At 38.8% G+C, this 21,790-nt stretch overlaps 1 protein-coding gene across 6 annotated transcripts in view; it reads right to left on the bottom strand.

Moving 5' to 3' along the window:
• LOC137340049 (microtubule-associated protein futsch-like) overlaps window positions 1-21,790 on the bottom strand; it is a 224,708-nt gene that overhangs the window by 15,762 nt on the left and 187,156 nt on the right. For 2 of the 6 annotated variants that reach the window (XM_068002274.1, XM_068002278.1), the window contains 8 exons: window positions 20,915-20,973; window positions 20,491-20,606; window positions 15,240-15,387; window positions 11,235-11,375; window positions 10,996-11,085; window positions 7,319-7,375; window positions 4,842-4,994; window positions 4,458-4,534 (listed from right to left, as the gene is read on the bottom strand). In XM_068002274.1, the coding sequence (XP_067858375.1) occupies window positions 4,458-4,534; window positions 4,842-4,994; window positions 7,319-7,375; window positions 10,996-11,085; window positions 11,235-11,375; window positions 15,240-15,387; window positions 20,491-20,606; window positions 20,915-20,973 (841 nt within the window). The remainder of the gene's footprint in view (window positions 1-4,457; window positions 4,535-4,841; window positions 4,995-7,318; window positions 7,376-10,995; window positions 11,086-11,234; window positions 11,376-15,239; window positions 15,388-20,490; window positions 20,607-20,914; window positions 20,974-21,790) is intronic. The other 4 variants (XM_068002277.1, XM_068002275.1, XM_068002279.1 and 1 more) reach the window with 4 other exon arrangements.

The following is a 21,790-nucleotide window of genomic DNA, read 5'->3' as shown; positions in this document are numbered from 1 at the left end:
AAAATGAAGAAAAGTAGATCCAATGGCAATTGTCTGATCATCGTTAGGGTGAACAGATTCAGAATCTTTAATAAACTCTATATGCTATTTGAGCTAAACATTTAATACCATGTACTGCCTGAAAGGTGATTTCATGACAACAATATGGAGTCAATGGTTTATGAATAATAGACGGAACAGAACCGAATTCTTATCGTATTCCTTTTCTTGGGAAATGGCAGTCACATGCAGACCACCTCAGATACAAGCTGACTGGCTCTGATCATTTCTCTGCAACTCTTCCTCCTCCTCCCCCACAAGCTTCCTGCGGGCAAGAGGAATGCACATCCTAACAATTTAGGGTGCTTAAAATGTGTTTTCAGCTGCCTGAAATGTAGATATGAAAAAAAAATCCGAACTAAATATTTTTTTTTTTTAAAGTGCAAAAAGGTGTCATGGGAGCCAGCTCAAGAACAGCATTGGCTGTTAGCAACCTGAGGCTTTGGCTGCGGTATGATATAAAAGATTTTCTTGAGATGTTTCATATCAAAAAATCATCTTTTATTAAAAAATTCTTAACTACAGTACACAATGTACACTTTGTGGTTGCTGCAAGATATTCTCCAGTTAACATAAGAAATAGGAGGAGTAGGCCACACAGCCCCTCGAGCCTGCCCTGCCATTCAATAAGATCGTGGCTGATCTTTGAACTCAACTCCACTTTCCTGCCCTATCCCTTTATCCCTTGATCCCCTTAGTGTCCAAAGATCTATCGCTCTCAGTCTTGAGTATGCTCAATGACTGAGCATCCACAGTCCTCTGGGTTAGAAAATTCCAAAGATTCACAACCCTGAGTGAAGAAATTTTTCCCCATCTCGGTCCTAAATTGCCGACCCCTTATCTTGAGACTATGACCCCTAGTTCTAGACTCTCCAGCCAGAGGAAACAACCTCTCAGCATCTACCCTGTCAAGCCCTCAAAGAATTTTATACGTTTCAATGAGATCACCTCTGATTTGTCTAAAATCCAGAGAATACAGGCCCATTCTACTCAATCTCTCCTTATAGGACAACCCACTCATCCCAGGAACCAATCTAGTGAACCTTCATTGCACCACCTCTAAAGCAAGTATATCCTTCCTTAGGTAAGGAGACCAAAACTGTACACAGCACTCCAGGTGTGGTCTCACCAGAGCCCTACATAATTGCAGCAAGGCCTCCTTACTCTTATACTCCAACCCCCTTGCAATAGAGGCTAACGTACCATTTGCCTTCTTAATTGCTTGCTGTACCTGCATGTTAGCTTTTTGTGATTCATGTACAAAGACACCCAAATCCCTCCAACTACTAACATTTCTTAATCTCTCACCTTTTAAAAAATATTCTGCTTTTCTATTATTCCCACCAAAGTGGATAATTTCACATTTCCCCACAATATACTCCATCTGCCACCTTCTCGTCCATTCACTTAACCTGTCGATATCCCTTTTCAGCCTCTTTGCATCCTCCTCACAGTTTACTTTCCCACCTAGCTTTGTATCGTCAGTAAACTTGGATACATTACACTCAGTCTTGTCATCTAAGTCATCGATATATACTGTAAACACTGAGGCCCAAGCACTGTTCCTTGCGCCATCCCACTAGTTATAACCTGCCAACCCAAAAATTACCCGTTTATTCCTACACTGTTTTCTGTCTGTTAACCAACCCTCAATCCATGCTAATATGTTACCCCTATCCCATGAGCCCTAATCTTGTGTATCCACCTCTTGTGTGGCACCTTATCGAATGTCTTTTGATCCAAATATACTACATCCACTGGTTCCCCCTTATCTACCCTGCTAGTTACACCCTCAAAAAATTCTAATAGATTTGTCAAACACGATTTCCCTTCCATAAAATCGTGTGGTCTCTGCCTAATCATATTATGATGTTCTAAGTGCTCTGTTACTACGTCCTTAATACAGATTCTAGCATTTTCCCTACTATTGATGTCAGGCTAACTGGCCTATAGTTCCCTGTTTATTCTCTCCCTTCTTTCTTGAATAGCAGGGTTACATTTGCTACCTTCAATCCACGGGGACCTTTCTCGAATCTAGGGAATTCTGGAAGATCAAAACCAATGCATCCACTATCTTTGCAGCCATCTCTTTTAAAACCCTAGGATGTAGGCCATCAGGTCCAGGGGATTTGTTGGTGTTTAGTCCCATTAATTTCTTCAGTACTTTTTCTTTACTAATCTTAATTACTTTAAGTTCCTCTCTCTCTTTAAACCCTTGGTTCCCCATTATTTCCAGTATGTTTTTTGTGTCTTCCACTATGAAGACAGATACAAAATATTTGTTTAACGTCTCTGCCATTTCCTTATTCCCCATTATAATTTCTCCTGTCTCTGCCTCTAAGGGACTCACGTTTACTTTCACTAATCTCTTCCTTTTTATATACTTGTAGAAGCTCTTACAATCTGTTTTTATATTTCTCACCAGTTCATTCTCATATTCAATTTTCTCCCTTTATCAATTTCTTGGTCATCTTTTGCTGATTTCTAAAAACCCTCCCAATCCTCAGGCTTACTACTCTTTTTGGCAACATTGTAAGCCTCTTCTTTTAATCCAATACTATCCTTAACTTCTCTAGTTAGCCACGGTTGGATCACTTTTCCTGTGGAGTTTTTATTCCTCAAAGGAATGTATACTTGTTGAGAATTATGAATTATTTCTTTAAATGTTCACCATTGCTTACCTACAGTCAGATCTTTTAATCTAATTTCACAATCTACCTTAGCCAACTCACCCTTCATACCTATGTAATTGGTTTTGTTTAAATTTAAGATCCTAGTTTCAGACTTAACTACATCACTCTCAAACTCAATATGAAATTCTATCATATTATGATCACCCTGCCCCAGAGGATCCTTAACTATAAGATTACGAATTAACCCTATCTTATTACATTGATGCATTGCCTTTTCAATTAAGCTGTTAGCCTATCCAAATCTTACACTGACTAACCATGGCTTTATGTAACTTGGGATAAGGGTATTCCAGTATTAACTCACATTTACAATGAGGAATGCCACATAATTCTCCTCAGGAAGGCATTATTTACTCATCCTCAGTCTCAATTTCATTGTGAAGTCCTCAATTGTTAACTTGGACTATTTGAACACTGGACTATAATTGACCAGAACATTGAGCAACTGAAGGAAATAATGGACTTTTTAAAAAAAAAACAGATTTGCCAGTACACCTTCCCCAAAGGTAACAGCATTGCATAATGTGCACTTCTTTATAATATAACACAACCTAAAACCTCACCATTGCCCTTTAACCGTCACATTGTTATAAGGATCTCCCAGGTCATGTTACTGTCGCACACACAGTATCATTTTAATTCCTCAGCTATGTTACAGCTTTTATATACACAGGAGCACTACTTATAAAGACAGTGCACCACTCTCAGTAAAAAAAAACTCTTGTTAACAGATTCCATTATAATCCTAGTCCAGCATCGTAAATTAAAATACCTCCTCTTCCCATCATGTTATACAGAGACACAAGCAAAACCTGGGGCTTATTCTGGCAGTGAGCAAAAGATATAAACTCAACCAGTAAACTTTCTCTGGCTTCATACTTGAAATTTATAGTATTATTTGAAGCCCTCAAGTATATTATAATCTGATCAACATGCCTAACCATGTTTGTCTACAGAAGATCCTCAGGGGTAAAGTTTCCACTTTGGGCGCAATCGGGAAACTGCACCCAAAACGGGCTCAAAATTAATTTGCGTAATCACAAACGTAAAATCTTCAATGAACCAGCGCAATCGTGCAGCATTATAGAACAAAATAGTTTTATTTCTTTCCATTAAAAAGTATTCCATGATATATTTAAGAGTGGTAACCTGGTGCAACTTTATTAATACAGCTGAAAATGGGTTTATCAGCAAAAATAAGCAATTTTAATAAGAGTGTCCAGTCCTCCACCTGTGAGTAATCAGATTTAAAATCACTGAAAATGACTTTAAATAACTATACTGAACCATCTACTGGTTTTATTGGTGTACATTAGTTAGTTTCTTAATAAATTAAATATTTGATATGAAAAAGCTTTCAACAGCCTACCACTGTCTGTGCGCCGAAGAAAATGAGTACAATTTGAAGAACCTTCCCTAACCAGCGCAATCGGCGGGATCTCTCAATGTCGACCTGAGACGTGGCCAGTTTTGTGGGTGGGGCCTGATCTGGGTGAATTGAATCTTGAACCAGCTCAAAAGATCGAGGAAAACACGAACGCAAGTGGTTTTGGGTGTAACATACTTACGTTTAAAATTCTGTGATCTTTTGCGCTGGTTCAACTCATTCCACTTGGATTGCGCTAATAGTACAAGCGGAAACGAACCCCTCAATTTAATACCCTATATATTCACTTCTACTGTCTACAGAGTTGGCATTAGACTCACAGATCTATAGCAACTTACCTCATCTCAACAACCTCTTGCCTACTTTCGTCAAATTTGCTCTGCCACTCTGCCGCTTCTCTTTCCTTAGCAACGATCTGTGGAACAATGGGAGGAAACATACACAACTGAGGAAGATTCAGAGCAGATTCATAGTTACAGCAGGAAAGGAAAGAAACAGGGCAAAGGGGGTCAAAAAACAAAACAATTGAATTCTTTCAGAAAAACCAAGACAAAAAAATAACCTTTTGGGAATATCAGAATTTCTTTTTTTTTTTAAAAAACTTAATTTGTTAAAAATGTAAGAACAGCTCTTCGTTAAAAAAAAATTATTTAATACTAAACTTATCCAACACACGTGCAGAGACACTCTAACAGAAGCCTACTTAAAGGTGAATGAGCTACCTCCTCCCTAGCTGCTCTCAGAGCAGAATCCAAATCTCTTTGGTTGTAGTGATGCCCATCTACTGGAGTGTCATCAGCCTCACTGTCACCAGTTCGAGAGTACAGCGCAGCCTTTGTGATGGGAGTGTCCATTGATGGTATATTGTCTCTTTGCTGCAACAAATGTAAAACACAGAAAAATAAACATCAGTTTACATAGAGTGCATATAGTATTACTTCTGACTTAAAAGCTGTGAAAAAACTAGCCACTGCCTTGCAAGGTCAAATTTCCAGAACATTCTGTTAAAGTTAAATTAACCACTAGGTTTAAATTAGTGTTGGGTCAAAGTGCCATTCTAATGTTGTTGCAAAACTCATTTGAATTACATTAGTGGAAGTAAAGCATGATGGGTAATGCATAATGAAATGTCAAAAGTTATGTTGCAGGAAGAGTGTTAACTTCAATCTAATCCAAAATAACCTCAGAGCCAAATGTTTGCAGAAATTATCTGCAAGAACAGTGGCACCAAACTTTCAAATTGAGACAGTCCAAAAAGGGCCATCTCAATATATCTCTACTTCATCCTATTTAAGTATTTGTTTAACAAACGTAAAAATAGAATCGTTCACTTTTTATATTTCTACAAGTAGCAGTTTTTGCACGTGTTGTGGTGTCGCATCATTACTGCTGAATTGACAATGGGCAAGCAATACTTACTGATAAACATCGACAGGATCTGGTTTATTCAACTGAGCAGGAATGACTGGAAAGCAACGTGGAACAGCATTTTGCAATTGAATTGGAATGTAGTTTAGAAATCAAGTTACTCATTAATGTAGAGTCAACTGGAAAGTGTTTAACTCTTTCAGTAGCAAACATCCTTTGTTAAACTTTTCTGATACAACAGATGGGACAATGGGAGTTCCCATTTTCTACCTTGGCTGCAGAACTCGAGAAGTGCACAGAAACAAATATTTTTGTAGTTTTAACTTACATTTATAAAATAGTTTAAAGCAATTTTTAAACAGCATGAAACATACTATTGGTCTTTAAAGGTTGCTGATCAATTTTTGTCTTAATTGAAAATTCATGAAATGAAACAAACCTGAATGTATTTACTGTCTACAAGTATATCCTAAACATTTTAGAACACAAAATAAAAGGACTACAAGCAAGATGAATAATAAATGCAGGTTAGTACATTCAGGCGGCCATACCAAAAACATAATTTGACAAATTCTAGTTTTACAAAGATAGACAACAGAACAACAAAAGAAAACATAGTATTATTTCAAACCAGTGTTTTATATTTTATTTCACCTTTGGTTTAGAAAGCAGTGAGACAGTAGCTGCATGTAATAGCTGAATTACAAATAAAACGTAAAATGGATGTGTTAGTATAAAAAAAAATGCAGCTGGCTTCTGCCCAGCTTTGCTACAAATAATGTGTACTAATTCAATTTTCTGACAGCAAGTACAATTAGGAATACTTAAGTGATGCTACAATCAGAAAGACTTAAGTAACGCAAGGTTGTTTTTGTTTCCTGTAGGGAGCATTACCTTATACTACTGGCATGAGAAATCAGCGTGAAGGCAATGGTTAGGAGGAAGAAAGTTATTGGACACAATTGTGTCTTACTCCACAACAGACAGAGAGGAATACAAACTCAGTCACAGTTCAGTCAAGTATTTATATTATAATTAATTAAAATGGCTTTGGAAGATCAAAGCAGAAGTTATGGTGTGATTATGAAGTCAAGTGCCTTTATATTCCTTTGGTTTTGACTTTCACAGATAGAATAAAAAGAAATTAAACAAAAAGAATGGAAAGATAATAAATAAGAAAATCTCTGCCATTATTCCTACCGCAAGTACCATGACGATGAATGGTGTATTTGTTTTTTTTATTTGTAGGGCACAGCATTTTTAAAATCTATATATGCTCAAATTATAAAGTGTGCAATTATTTTAAATGCACAAATTATAACACCAAAGGAATCCTTGGGCTTTGTACCAATATAGATGACTTTTAGGTCTTGTTTTCCCAAGTAGTAGCCTTTAATCACTGTCCTTTGAGAATTAACATAAAACTCTCACAGAGTATCCAATTTTGCACCTTTTCAGCAAATTAAGTCAAACCACCAGCAGGCACCATACGGAGAATTCCTACTCCAAATTAAGCCAAATGAGAATTGCATCATAACTAAAACTAATTTCTACATTCTAATAAAATCGCTACAATCTAGTTTGGGAAAACATTCAGCTGGTTAATACCTTTAGACCCAAAGTGGTTCTTGAGAAATTTTGAGCTTCAGTCTTTACTGATGCAGTCTATAAGGCAGCCATTTTTAAAATTCAAACACAATTTTACTACATATACTTTGTATAACAAAATAGATAGTTACATCCAAATGCTATAAGCATTGATTGTGATATTATTGTACAGCGTTACAAAACAGGTTATCGATATGGGGAAAGGTCCTAATCTAACTCTTACTTGTATGTGTGAACCAAAACTGGCCCATTGTCTTCGGGCTGTACTCCTCCCTCTGATCTGTGAGCATGCAGACAAGTGAAAGAAACTGAAGAAAGTGACATGGTAACTAAACTTTCAACAAACCTGGAAAATAACTGCACCTCAGCTATTCCTAACATGTAAAAATACAATTTTCACTTCATTTACATTTCATTCTAAACCATGTATTAGCCAGTCAGAGAAAGAAAGCATTGATTTCTGCCACATGTTCAGATGTCAGTCACAGATTGAATGATCTAGTTCTTTGTAAATTGTACATCCTATACAAGGTGCGCTGGTGAATATAGTGTTTTTTTTATATTGGGCTATGCCTGGGACTACTTTTAAATTTATCACGTGATAGAAATGAAAGCTGTCACCATTGTAAGAGTCTTTCTTCTAACTGTATCACTTCAATTTAAACTGGACCAAAAAAAATGTAAGCTACCTTAAACTAAATTCCATTTACAGTTTTGTATTCTATACCATTTATGTTGACAAAATGAAAGCATCAGACACAATGGTGTTTCATTGAGTTTCTCAGTAACCAGGGCCTCTTATTCCTATTTTCCCCCGACTCTTGCTACCAGCCAATTTCACTGACTTCAATTTCTTTCAACTATTTTTCTAGTCTTCACCAGTTATCCCCACATTTCTTCCACTTGAACAAAAAAAGTGAAGAAATAAATATACTTAAGAGTCATAGTGCCTTCACTTTTGACAAGAACTACCTTCAGCCACCATCACAAGTGAGATGACCTTTGTATGAAAAAGAATGCATGCCATAATTTTTACATGAATTTCAACAAGGTTTCTTTTTCCCTTCAACTGTCTGATTAATAGACACTTACAATTTGAATTCTGCACATTTTTACTTTTCTCCCTGCAGACTGCATGGACCCAGGAATGAACAATGATACAAACTGAAGCACTGCTACTGCACTAAGCATAGCCTGATGCCATGATCCCACATACACCTTGGGCAGGCAGAAAATAGTACACACAGACCGAAGATTCAACAGGCTAAAATAACTAATTGGATGTATTTCTAAATCACAAACATATTGCAGGAGATGGGACCAATACGGTAGCACACACAGCAATTATGCGATACAGTTCATCAGTGCTCTCACCAGCCCTCCTTCAGCTGTTAAGACAGACGCTTGGAATTAAAGCAGTCTAATGGAATAATAGATAACTGGAATATTAACAGTCCAACATTGTGTTCGTGAATACAACAAAGCTGCCTGGGCAGTAACCTGGCACATTGTAGAACTAGCAACCAATTTTAATGGAATGAAAATCAGGCCAGGTTACTGTCCAGGCAGCTATGTTGAAAATTACCTCTATTATGTCAAACCATATGCCTCACATAGAGAATTTTACACGAGACATGTAGCTAAGTGTTCAAGGAGGTCTTTATCCTCAACAGCCTTCAGAATCTAGCAAGTTATGAAGAACCTACAGATAGACCCTGTTTTTACTTCATTTAAATACGTTGAAGAAGGAACTTTAAAGATATCAAAACAAATAATGAATTAACACTTGTCACTTTAAGATAGTCCATTTGCCACTTTTAAGCATACCGCACAATTCATTTTTAAAATTCACAGCTAAACTAAACCACATTTGAGCCCGCTATCACGCAATGATGACATTTATATGCATAATTCCAGATTTTGAATTGAATGGCTGAGACTAATTTGCAGAGTCCCAAACCACCCATAAAACAGATTTAGTGCAATAACTCGGGTTATTTATGAAAAATACTTTTTTTGTAATTTTAAATAATTGACTCCATTTTCTCTTCCTTGAGGATGCTTAGTATTTCATTGTTTAAGCTAGTTTCCTAAGAACAAAGATTTTAAAAATCCCTTTTGAAGAAAATGAAATGTGTTCACTTGATTTTAACCCAAGTTTGAAAGAATATTGCTGATAACTGATTACTGTACTGATCAGGTTAGGACCTGTTCCATTTAAAGAATGCATATCAGATTAATAGGAAACCTTCAAAATAAACTAGATTACCACTGTAATTACCATTTAAACCTCTGTCCGCCCAACCATAAGCCTACCAAACGAACCATAACCGAACTACTTAATGCAGCATCATTGGTATTGATTGTTGTTGAATTTTAGTTCTCTGAAAGTCTAAAATTAAGAAAAATATTCAGATATTTGACACCAATTGCCAAGAAAAATCACAGCTTGTTTGAAACCTTTCTCATCTGATGTGTTTGAACATTCCTTGAAGCTGGACATTTTCATAACGGCAGGTAAATTCTATTAAACATAGCAGTACAAAGTCAGTCATAAATTTACCATGCCTGACAGACATGTATCCATTTTTCATTCAGTTGGCAAATTGCCAGAAGTTGGTGTGGCAGATGCGCTTCTTAACCACAAGATATTAGTCCTTCCATTCCATAAAATAAGCACTCTCTCCATTTCATCACGTGGCTACTTATACTGTTACAGTTCCTTGCCCTGAGGAAGAGGTGTTGCAGTACTCCAGAATATTGAAAGATTATGCAGTAAAACCCATTTAAAATGAAATTTCCTCAGATGCTGCCTCACAGAAAACCACACTAATTGTATTCTTTTTCACCGTGGGGAAGACTTATATTCCAATCCTTTGAATCTGTGGACTATTTTTGCCACAAGCTTACAGACAATTATAGTCTATGTCCCTAACAAAAATGTGGTGAATAGCAAATTTCATCACATTTCAGATCAGAAGGAAGTCTCCTTATTTTTATGACTGTCTGAGAACTGGCCTGTCAGTTAGCTTACTGCAAAAGCCAATCCAGCTGAATTCACAACAGCACCAGGAGACTTGGAGACAAGCTGTTGTAGGAGTTTAGGAAGGTGTTAATACACCAAAGTTTTAAATGTAGCTTTGTTCATCTGCTTGCTTTACTGCATGGAGGGCCCACTGAGTTCAAAGGGGTTTCATAACTAAGTGGTGAATGGATATCGTGCTGCTATTAGGTAGGCAGGGGCCTGTTTTTGGTGTTGGAATAGAAATTCTGTCCATTGAATTAGGCAGATGTGTCATCTAAGCCTCCAGTGAGTAACATCTGTAGGATTTGAGAGACACCTTGATGATGTCTTGCATTCCAGGTTTGAACTTCAAAGGATGCCATGGATATATCTGAGAGAGTATGCTCCCAGTTCCACAGTTCATCGCAGAGCCCATCGAGATAGGGCATAACCTTCCGTAGGTTTGACAAAATCCCATATGTAAGTTAAATCACTCATGCTGATCCAGATAGAATATTACTGAGAGAATTAGTAAAGAGTTACGTCCTTTGTTATTTTTGCATCTAGGAGGTGTAGATGAAGTCCTGTAATTTGTCATATATTGTGCGTATAAAGTCACACTCCAGTTTGTAAACTCATTAATCGGAGTGGTCTTTGGCATGAAGAACAAGAAAAATATCAGATTAAGACCCCAAAAGGAAACAAAAGGTAACACTGTATTCAAACATGCAGTCAACGAGGTGAAATTTAGAACCAGCTATATTTAAGTAACGCATTTGAAAAGTAGATAAAAATCACTAAAACATGCTTTAAAAACAGTATAAAGCTTTTGACCAAATTAATACACTCACTAGCCAGTGCACTGCAAACATAACACTCCAGGCATTATGGGATACCTCATAATCTAAGGTGCTGCAGGGAGAATTGGAAAGCTGTCTGGCTAGCTTCAGTGCTTCTATCCTCATGGCTGCATACACTAGCTCTTCCTGGAATTGAATTCGCAGGGAATAATCCATAGAAAAGCAGTATTGGAAGAAAATGTGGTCAAAGGTTGATGAACAAACAAAAATGGATATGAAAATGAATGTAAACACAAATAGAGATGATTAACCATGAAATGACTTTCTGTACAAACCTGTAACTTGTAAGCAAATGCCGACGGGTTCTTTTCAGCTGCGTCAGGCTTTAGATAGTCAAGCTCATCATCTACGTCTGTGTGTCCTACAATCCTACTTAACAAGACATCTGCAGAGGCAATTGATTCCTCAGGAGTTGCCTGCGCAGAAGGGTAGGGAAGATGCAATGTTTCAGGAAAAAGGTATTTTGGTAACCTAATCCTGTTAGCAGACTTTTTTGACATAAGTGAATTGTAATTAAGTTAATAAATGACACTTTCTTGAATGTTGTAACTAAATAAGCTTTTCCAAAAGTTATTGTACTTGATAGTACTATTATCAACGCAGAGAAACTTAACCCAATGGAAAACTGCTGCTCAGAGAAAATTATATAGCAAAGACACAAGTGTACTTTCATGCACTACCTACACATTTCTCAGAATTATCTCTTCACTGGTTTGATTGACTGGTAAAATTTTAAGGCAACTCCAATAGAAAAGTTAATCCAATATTTCCTTTTAAATTTACAGCCCACTTACAGCTTTGAATGTAAATTTGCCTACCTCAAGAAATAAAATTTGTAACTGATGCTTCCACGGCCACGATTAATGGGCCGGATCTTGCTGGAAAAATAATGGCGTGTTAATGATGCACGCCGTTATTAATGTGCAAACCAGCCAGCAAATTCAGAGATTCAGAAATTAAGAGATATGCCATGTGTTGCGAATCTTCAGAACTTGGTTGATTTACACCGCTCTGCCATTTCCTTCGCATATGGCATCTCGTCCTTAGCCTCCCCGTTATTTTTAAGAACTTGCTGGATTTGCACAGTAAATCGTTCATTAAATTTGCCACAGAAAGTCAAGTCTGGTAAGTAACAGTGTAAGTACCTTTTTAATGAAGTGATAATTGTTAATGCTGTGCCAATCAACCTCTCTGGCCCAGACAATGAACGATTTAAACCATGGAGTCTCATTCCTTCAGGTGGTAAATTATTTAGAGATTTTAAAAATGTTAAATTTAATTTTTTTCTTACTTTTCCTTTGTCTCTTTTTTCCCCTCTCTCTCTTAATCCAATCTTTCTTTCCCTTTCTATTTATCTTTCTGTACCTGATTTGATTCTAATTCACCCACTCTCACCCTTCTTCTCAGTCATTGCTCTGTTTCTTTCTCAATCCTTAAATTTCATTGATGAAGAAGGTACACTGTTGGTCCTACCATTCACTGAGGTCCCAGATGCCCTATTACCCTCACCACACTGTTATCAGCTTGAACTTCCAGCAAAAAAATTGAGTTGAAGAGTGCAGAAAAAAGTTGCAAGATTCCCCGCTCCAGCAAGATCTGGCCCAGTATGTTTAAAATTGGGTTAAGGGCAACTTTCAATCATCAGTAATGTAGTATTTTCCACAATGGCACAGCTTAACTATTTTACATATCACACTGGCTGGCACACCGGGAAGCACATTCAATATCTATAAAGCACTCTGTTGTACAGCCAAAAAAGATATTACAGGTAATCCTCAGAGGCAAGAACATTGTAAAGCATACAAGGCTTAAAGATTTTAGATTTTCCAAAAGCACATTCTCTAAACAATGTTTTGTTATTTTAATACGAGAGTTAAGTGAAATATTCACAGAAGTAGCACTGAGCTTTAAAATCAGAATCATTTTCACTTGGAAAAACTGATTTGTTGCAATTGATTGGTCTGCTTTACATGAAATCAAGTTGCAATATAACTTATTTGATTCCTCCCCAAGATAGTTACAATCAAGTTAAACTAAGTAAAATGTGCATCTTAAAGAAAACCCCAGATTAAGAGTAGACCATTTGAACAGTCAATGACACCATATTACTTTTACATTTAACTGAGGAGGTCAAAAGTCTGTTCTTTCCAATAGTGAACGACAAATCTGACAGACTTGTTGACACTGCTACACTATGAGGGGACAAGGGGCTTGATTCAATGGAAATTTGTGCTAGTGTAAATGGGTATTTGCAACAAGTCCTGATGCAAGTGGTTCATTACCTAATTACACAAGTCACATTTTATTTTTCTATACAATTTATACCCAAGAAAATTGTGATTTGAGCATTCTTGGGCTGGTTCCTTGTCTTTGGTCTTAAAAAAACAGCATTTAATATTTTTAAGGCTGGTATATGTGGAGACCTATTTACAGACGACACCTGCAATGACCACTGCGAGGAACAGTTTAGTACATTGCCTTCAAATGTTTTCCCCCCAAAAAACAAATTTTGTTCTCAAATTGCTACCTGCCTTGAATTCACCCGCTTTATGGAAATCCTTTCATTCGTTCATTTATATTGAAAAAAGGAGGAATGATTCCTCTGATATTATCGACTCAATTCCCAAGCATTTCTCCCAAGTGTATGGTATAGCAGAAATGTTACCTTGGACATTATTGTTAGAATTCATGGCCCCCGTATTTATGGGAAGGTGGGGAGGGTGCGGGTGAGGCAGAAAACGGCCATAGAACCCAGCAAGGCCGGGGATGCGGAGGTCCTGCTGATCGAAATGGCAGGACCTTATTAACACCTTGTAGCTCTGTCTCCTGCCCGGCAGCTGGCCAAATGGACAGCCTGGCCGGCGGATGGGGTGCGGTTGGGGGGAGGGGGAGAAAGACATCAGCGGCAGGACGTCACAGCCGGGAACCCATGGGGATGGTCCCCTGCACTCGGTGGGGGGGGGGGGGGGGGCTAGAGAGAGAAGAAGGGTGAAGGTCAACAATCGGGGCAGTGGAGGCCTGCTCCTCCTGGCCCACAATGAGTGCAGAAACAGTCACTTACCGGCAGCTCCTGGTTCAGTTTTACTGCCAAGTTTCCTGACCCTGGGGAAATATGTGCAGCAGCAGTAAATTTCAAAATTGGACTCCCAATTGCACTGTGGGAGCCCGATTTAAATATGTTAATTAAGCATCCCACCTCTCAACAGTGGGACACTTCGACGTCCCGATACCCGCTGCCATAAAAATGGCGGCAGGCCTGTGCGCGGCGGGTTGGGGTTGTATTCCACTTTTTAACACCCCCTCCCCTGACTCTCTCCCACCAGTCATGGGGGGTTAATATCGAGCCCCATGTTTCGGTACAGTACATATCCAGCATGGGCATTGCTTTATGTGTCTGCAAGCATATTGAAATCAGATCTTTAAACAACAGCAAATAATCAATCAGTAAAATAAGCAGATTTAAATCTTGGTCCGTGTAGCTCATATCAACCTTGTTTTTTTTTGTCAGCTAAACCTTTACATCCGAGGTTTGAAGGATATTGTGACAGGCCAACCAGATTAAAGACTATAATAATGAGATTTACCAATTGTTGCTTTAATGCCTTCATTAGGGCGCCACACAATTTTAACTAAACGTTTGTTATTTGCAACTGGTCGGTACACAGTACCTGCTGTACCAACAGCTCTGGACCAATGAGGAGATTATGAGGAAACTTACTTTATGCATCACATAAATCTATTTTAATTCACTGATTGTTAAAGTTAAAACATCTCTGGGTGCAAATTGACAATCGTGTTTAAAGTTCACATCTGTTCTACAAACTCCTCTAACTCGCAAAGCACAAATATCAGTCAGTGTCTCCTTTAAAGTCTAGTACTTTGCACTTACCAAATATTGCAAATGAAGCCTCAGAGCAAGCACAGCCTCCATGATCACAAAAATTGGACAATGATGAAGATGAGAAGGTGAGTGACAATAAAGGAACATTTGAATCTAAGGTCTTTGTTCCTCAACATTGATCGGTACTCTCAAAGTCAAAGTCAATAATAAACTACATTAATGTCTTGCTTACTAACCCTACTGAAATACATTAAAAGTCACTTTGGGGTACAAACTCATGCCTTGCCAGTCTGTACCAGTGCATCGGTACGCAGATGATAATTCACCATTCATTTAGTAACTACATGTTGACCTTTACTCCATGTTTGCATTGAATTTGAGTGTTTCATCCATGATACCAAAAAATAACTCAACTCAGAAACAGGAGAAAATTACTCACCAAGTCAGATTTTGCTGGAGTTGAGCTCAAGGAATCCATGTCTTTCAGTTTATCAGGTGACTGTAAATGTGCCTCTTGGCTGGGAGCCAAGGTTCGTGTGACTGAAAGTTTAATTGCAGCAGAAGACACGCCATCATCTGAACTTGATCTGAAAAATAGTTTGTAATCCACTCATAGAAGCATCATTAATTATATTATACAATACAAAATACATCTTCAATCAGATTTTAATTAAATCAGCATCTGTATTAGACAATCAATATGCATCACAGTAAGTTTCAACAGCATTACAAATTTCTAATGTAGATAAACACAGGAAATTAGATATCGTAAATAGAAAAACATAATAGCAGAACAGTAGCACCCGAGAAGCATAAATCTTGATCTTTGAGGAGTGAGTTAAATTCCAAATTACTCAGCAAATTATATTACATGGAGGCTGCAATCAATGCATAGATTACAAAAAAGAGCTAATTTCCATAATTACAAAATGAACTAGCAGATCTCCTGTGGCATGAGGTTAGGTTCCATATGTAAGGTGATGACACCTTGCCCTACTTCACCACCACCTCTCTACTGCCTCAGTCCTGGATGAGCCATAATTTCATTCAATTAAACATTGGGAAGACCAAAGCCATTGCCTTCGAACCCTGCCACAAACTCTGTTCCCTCTCCATTAATTCCATCCCTCTCCCTGGCTCAGATTGAACCAGATTGTTTGCAGCCTCGGTGTCCTACTTGACCCTGAGCTGAGCTTCCATCCCTATACAAAGACCATCTACTTCCAGCTCTGTAGTATCACCCGTCTTGCCCCTGCCTTAGTCTATTGGTTGCTGAAACCCTCATCCATGTTTTTGTCCTCCAGACTCAACTATTCCATTGCTCCCCTGGTCAACCTCCCATCTTCCACCCTCCATAAACCTGAAATCATCCATAACCCTGCTGACCCTGATCAAGGTCACCAAGATAGGAAAGAGTACAAAGCTTCTCACTAATTCAAAAATATATAAATTACTGGAGGAGTCTTCCAATTAATATTGTTTTTAAAAAAAACTTTAATAAGGATGCATTACCAGTCTCGACTGAAAAATCACCAAACAGTCACGAATCATAGCATCACAGAATAGTTACAGCACAGGAGGCATTAGGCCCATCGAGCCCGTGCTGGCTCTTTGTAAGAGCAATCCAGTTAGTCCCATTGCCCCGCTCTTTCCCCGTAGCCCTGCAAATTTTTTCCCCTTCAAGTATTTATCCAATTCCTTTTTGAAAGCCATGATTGAATCTGCTTCCACCACCCTTTCAGACAGCACATTCCAGATCATAACAACTCGCTGCGTAAAAAAGTTTTTCCTCATGTCACCTTTGGTTCTTCTGTCAATCACCTTAAATCTGTGTCCTCTGGTTCTCGACCTTTCCGCCAATGGGAACAGTTTCTCTTTATTTAAACATTTCATGATTTTGAACACTTCTATCAATTCTCATCTTAATCTTTTCTGCTGTAAGAAGAACAACCCCAGCTTCTCCATATAACTGAAGTCCTTCATCCCTGGGACCATTCTAATAAATCTTTTCTGCACCCTCTCTAAGGCCTTCACATCCTTCCTAAAATGCGGTGCCCAGAATTGGACACAATACTCCAGTTGTAGCCAAATCAGTGTTTTATAAAGGTTCAACATAACTTCCTTGCTTTTGTACTCTATGCCTCTATTTATAAAGCCCAGGATCCTATTTTTTTTTTAAACCACTTTCTTAACTTGTCCTTTCACCTTCAAAGATTTGTGCGCATATACCCCCATGTCTCTGTGTTCCTGCACCCCCTTTAGAATTGTACCATTTAGTTTACAATGCCTCTCCTCGTTCTTTCTGCCAAAATGTATCACTTCGTACTTCTCTGAATTAAATTTCATCTGCCATGTATCCGCCCATTCCACGAGCCTGTCTATGTCCTCTTGAAAGCTATTATTATCCTCCTCACTGTTCACTACACTTCCAAGTTTTGTGATCTGCAAATTTTGAAATTGTGCCCTGTATACCCAAGACCAAGTCATTAATATATATCAAAGAAAGCTCGTCCTAGTACTGACCCCTGGGGAACATCACTGTATACCTTCCTCCTGTTCAAAAAACAACTGTTCACTACTATTCTCTGATTCCTATCACTTAGCCAATTTTGTATCCATGCTGCCACTACCCCTTTTATTCCATTGGCTTCAATTTTGCTGATAAGCCTATTATGTGGCACTTTATCAAACACCTTTTGAAAGTCCATATACACAACCTCAACTGCATTGCCCTCATCAACCGTCTGTTACCTCATCAAAAAACTCAATCAAGTTTGTTAAATACGGTTTACCTTTAACAAATCCGTGCTGGCTTTCCTTTATTAATCCACACTTGTCCAAATGACTGTTAATTTTGTTCTGGATTATCGTTTCTAAAAGCTTCTTCACCACCGAGGTTAAATTGACTGGCCTGTAGTTGCCAGGTATTTCCTTACACCCTTTTTTGAAAAAGGGTGTAACATTTGCAGTTCTCCAGTCCTCTAGCACCAACCCCATATCTAAGGAGGATTGGAAGATTATAGCCAGCACCTCTGCAATTTCCATCCCTACTTCCTTCAGCAACCTAGGATGCATCCCATCCAGATCGGGTGACTTATCTAATTTAAGTACAGCCAGCCTTTCTAGGACCTCCATTTTATCAATTTTTAACCCATCCAGTACCTCAACTGCCTCCGCTTTTACTGTGACTTTGGCAGTATCTTCTTCCTTGGTAAAGACAGATGCAAAGTACTCATTTAGTACCTCAGCACCTATCTGTGAGCTCCTCCAGCCCTACAACCCTCCAAGATCGCTGTGCTCATCCAATCCTGGCCTCTTGCGTATCCCCGATTTTCTTTGTTCCACCACTGGCGGCTGTGCCTCCTGCTGCCTAGACCCCAAGTTCTGGAATTCCCTCCCTAAACCTCTCTACCCCTCTCTCCTCTTGAGGCAATTCTGTCTTTACCTCAGAATTAATTGTAATTTCTGATGCCTTTTCAGATTTGTTGATTTTAAAAATATTCTTGCTAAATCAGTGAGAGCGATTTTCTGGTCTGGCTGGGCAGTGGGCATTGCGATTCTGCTGCCTGTCCAATGGCACCAGTGGGAGGCCCGAACCATTGTCATGGTCAGGCTTCATCTATACAGTTTTGCAAGCTGCCAGCGCTCGATGAGCTGTGACAGTCAGCATGCCAATCGGAGGACGTGGGAAATCAGAGAACTGATCCATAGAGCTGAGCCAGAGGTCAAAACTTTTGGGGGTGGCAATCCCGGGAAAGGGCATCTGAGCAGCTGGCAATGGGAGAGGAGATTATTGTGAGGCCAGGAGGAGCAACAACAACTTGCATTTACATAGCACCTTTAACATAGTAAAACGTCATAAGGCGCTTCATAGGAGTGTTAACAACAAAATCTGACACCGAGCCCCATAAGGAGATATTAGGATAGGTGACCTAAAGCTTGGTCAAAGAGGTAGGTTTTAAGGAGCGCCTTAAAGGAGGAGAGAGAGAGGGAGGTAGAGAGGTGGTGAAGTTTATGGAGGGAATTCCTAGGCAGCCGAAGGCTTGGCCGCTAATGGTGGAGCGATTAAAATCGGGGATATGCAAGGGTCACAGTCACATTGGGTGTCATTTGTACTTTGAAAAGAGCCATTTCAGTACTGTGACAGGGACGGAAACCTGATTGGAGAAGTTCAAACATGGAGTTGCGGGAAAGATGGGCACGGATTTGGGAGGCAGCACCACATTCAAGGACTTTTGGAGAGGAAAGGGAGGTTGGAGATGGGAGGTAGTTTGCAAGGACCGAGCATTCAGGGTTTTTTTGAAGAGCTTTTGGAGTGGCCTGCAGCAGTCCCATTAGAGTATCCGAACCAGCGATCCTTGTGTCCAGTAACAACGGGAAGAGTAGGCATGTGCACACTTTGCCCATCGGTGCCTTAAAATTGTGTCGGGGCCCTACAACCATCGTAGGATCTCAATTTGCATATTTCAGTAAGGCGCCTGCCTTTTGGGTGGGAGCACTGGTGGCCCATTTCAAGTTCTTTTCTAAAAAAAAATTTCATCTGGCTTCCACAGCGCTTTCTAGTGCCAATGGGACAGCAGGCAGATGGAAATCACTCCCGAATATTCACGTTATCAGGCTTTATAATTCTCAAGCCATTTTGCTTTAATGATGTTATCAGCAAAAAAATTTTTAAGAAAGCAACAAAAAAAAATTAACAGGCTTTTTTGTATTTAATCGTGTAATCAAATGATCACTTTGGACTTTGAGATTTATTCATTTTCTAAACACATGGATCTTTGAGAATTGCTTACTCACTTTCCCGTGTTTTTTTTTGATTAAAGTCCAAATGTTCCTTTTCATTTTCCTCTCAAAGCACACCAGATTCCATAAGAAACAGGAGGTGGAGGCCATACAGCTCCTCGAGCCTGCTCCGCCATTCAATAAGATCATGGCTGATCTTCTACCTCAACTCCACTTTCCCGCCCAATCCCCATATCCCTTGATTCCCTTAGTGTCCGAAAGTTTATCGATCTCAGCCTCGAATATACTCAACATCCACAGCCCTCTGCGGTAGAGAATTCCAATGATTCATAACCCTCAGTGAAGAAATTTTTCCTCATCTCGTTCCTAAATGGCCGACCCCTTATCTTGAGACTATAAACCCTAGTTCCAGACTCTCCAGCCAGGGGAAATGGCATCTCAGCATCTACCCTGTCAAGCCCTCTCAGAATTTTATACGTTTCAATGAGGTCACCTCTCATCCTTCAAAACTCCAGAGAATATAGGCCCATTCTACTCCATCTTTCCTCATAGGACAACCCTCTCATCCCAGGAATCAATCTAATGAACCTTCATTGCACCCCCTCTAAGGCAAGCATATCCTTCCTTAGGTAAGGAGACCAAAACTGTACACAATACTCCAGGTGTGGTCTCACCAGAGCACTATATAATTGCAGCAAGACCTCCGTACTCTTATACACAATGTCCTTGCAATAACGTCTGACATACCATTTGCTTTCCTAAACTGCTTGCTGTACCGGCATGTTAACTTTGTGATTCATCTACAAGGACATCCAAATCCCTCTGACTACCAACATTTCTTAGTCTCTCACTTTTTAAAAAATATTCTGCTTTTCTATTCTTCCTACCAAAGTGGATAATTTCACATTCAAAAGTGGATTATTCAAAAGATGACTCTGAATACATACCCTGAACATGGAGTGGTTGAATCAGATAACCTGATGGGAGGGCATTTTACTGGACTGTCTTTCAGAGAATCGATTTTTAAGTACATGGGTTGTTTTGTTGCATTTGTGTCATGGTGCTAAAGGAAAAGAAAAACAGAATCACGTTACTTTCAGAATTGGGTATAACAAATTACCCAACAGTAATTCCACCAGAGTTACAGTGGAAGAGCCCCCCGTGGAAGTTCAGCCCGCCATCTTGAAAAATGGGTCAATATTATCTTTGTACGCAGGCTATAAATAGCTTCATTGGTGAGTGGCTAAGTTCTGCATTTTGGTCAAATCATTAAACCAAATAATACTTCAGCTTAATTATAAGGTTTCAGTAGATTCAAGTGTATGACAACAATCTTCGACAATTGGAATTTACCATGAAATTGATACTTACAGGTGATGAACCAAGCTTTTCCATGTACTCTATTTCTAACGATTGTTCATATCCCAACACTAAGATAAGACAATGAAAAGGCAAAATTAGACAACAGAACAGGGCAGAGCAGGCTTCTCAGATTCTGAATAAGGGATTCTGTGCTAGGTCTACATACTGCAACTGTGTCAATGGAAAGTATTATATACTAAATCATTGTGGCTACAGCACACATTTGTTTTTCCATAAGCACCATGCCATAAACACACACAGTCATGGTGGTATTTTGGCAGGCTGTGCAAACTACAAGAGTGCCCAATGTGACTATTGTCATACTGCCCAAGATCTGCTTGAAAGCAATCAGGTGACAGCAAGCTGAATCAAGGAAATAAAATGTGGCCATTAAAGGCAGAGAGAAGTAATGCACAGTAAGGGAACCATTTGATTTTATAGTTTATCATAGATGTAAGAAATACCATAAAATGAGGCCTTTGGGAGTAGTATGCACATTTAAGTACAGACACGGATTCCATTCAAAAGGGTCTATGACTGATTACTTAGTGGTGTAAAAAGCTTTTAGACAGACAATCCAATTACACTGCAATTAGTAAGTAGAGATTGTTAAAATCAGTTTTTAAAAGATTTCTAATGTAAATTCCCAGATTCTTTTCAGATAATCAATCAGTAAAAACTGATTTCCTCCCAAATTTGAGACCCCCACCACCCTACCCCAAAAATTTCCCATTCTTCCCTTAACAAAAATTAGTTCTCGATATATGCATCTCTAGAACTGATTTTCAGCAGGAAAAGAAATAAAGGCTGTGCAATTTGGATTTTTTTTTACAAATGGGGACCTGGATCTTTTAAGTACTGTGCTGTCAAAGTGCTTGTCCGACA

This window comes from Heptranchias perlo, chromosome 21 (assembly GCF_035084215.1).
Source record: "Heptranchias perlo isolate sHepPer1 chromosome 21, sHepPer1.hap1, whole genome shotgun sequence".
Classification (NCBI taxonomy): domain Eukaryota; kingdom Metazoa; phylum Chordata; class Chondrichthyes; order Hexanchiformes; family Hexanchidae; genus Heptranchias; species Heptranchias perlo.
The sequence above is the reverse complement of the archived record's forward strand: the minus strand, read 5'-3'. Positions and strand labels throughout refer to the sequence as shown.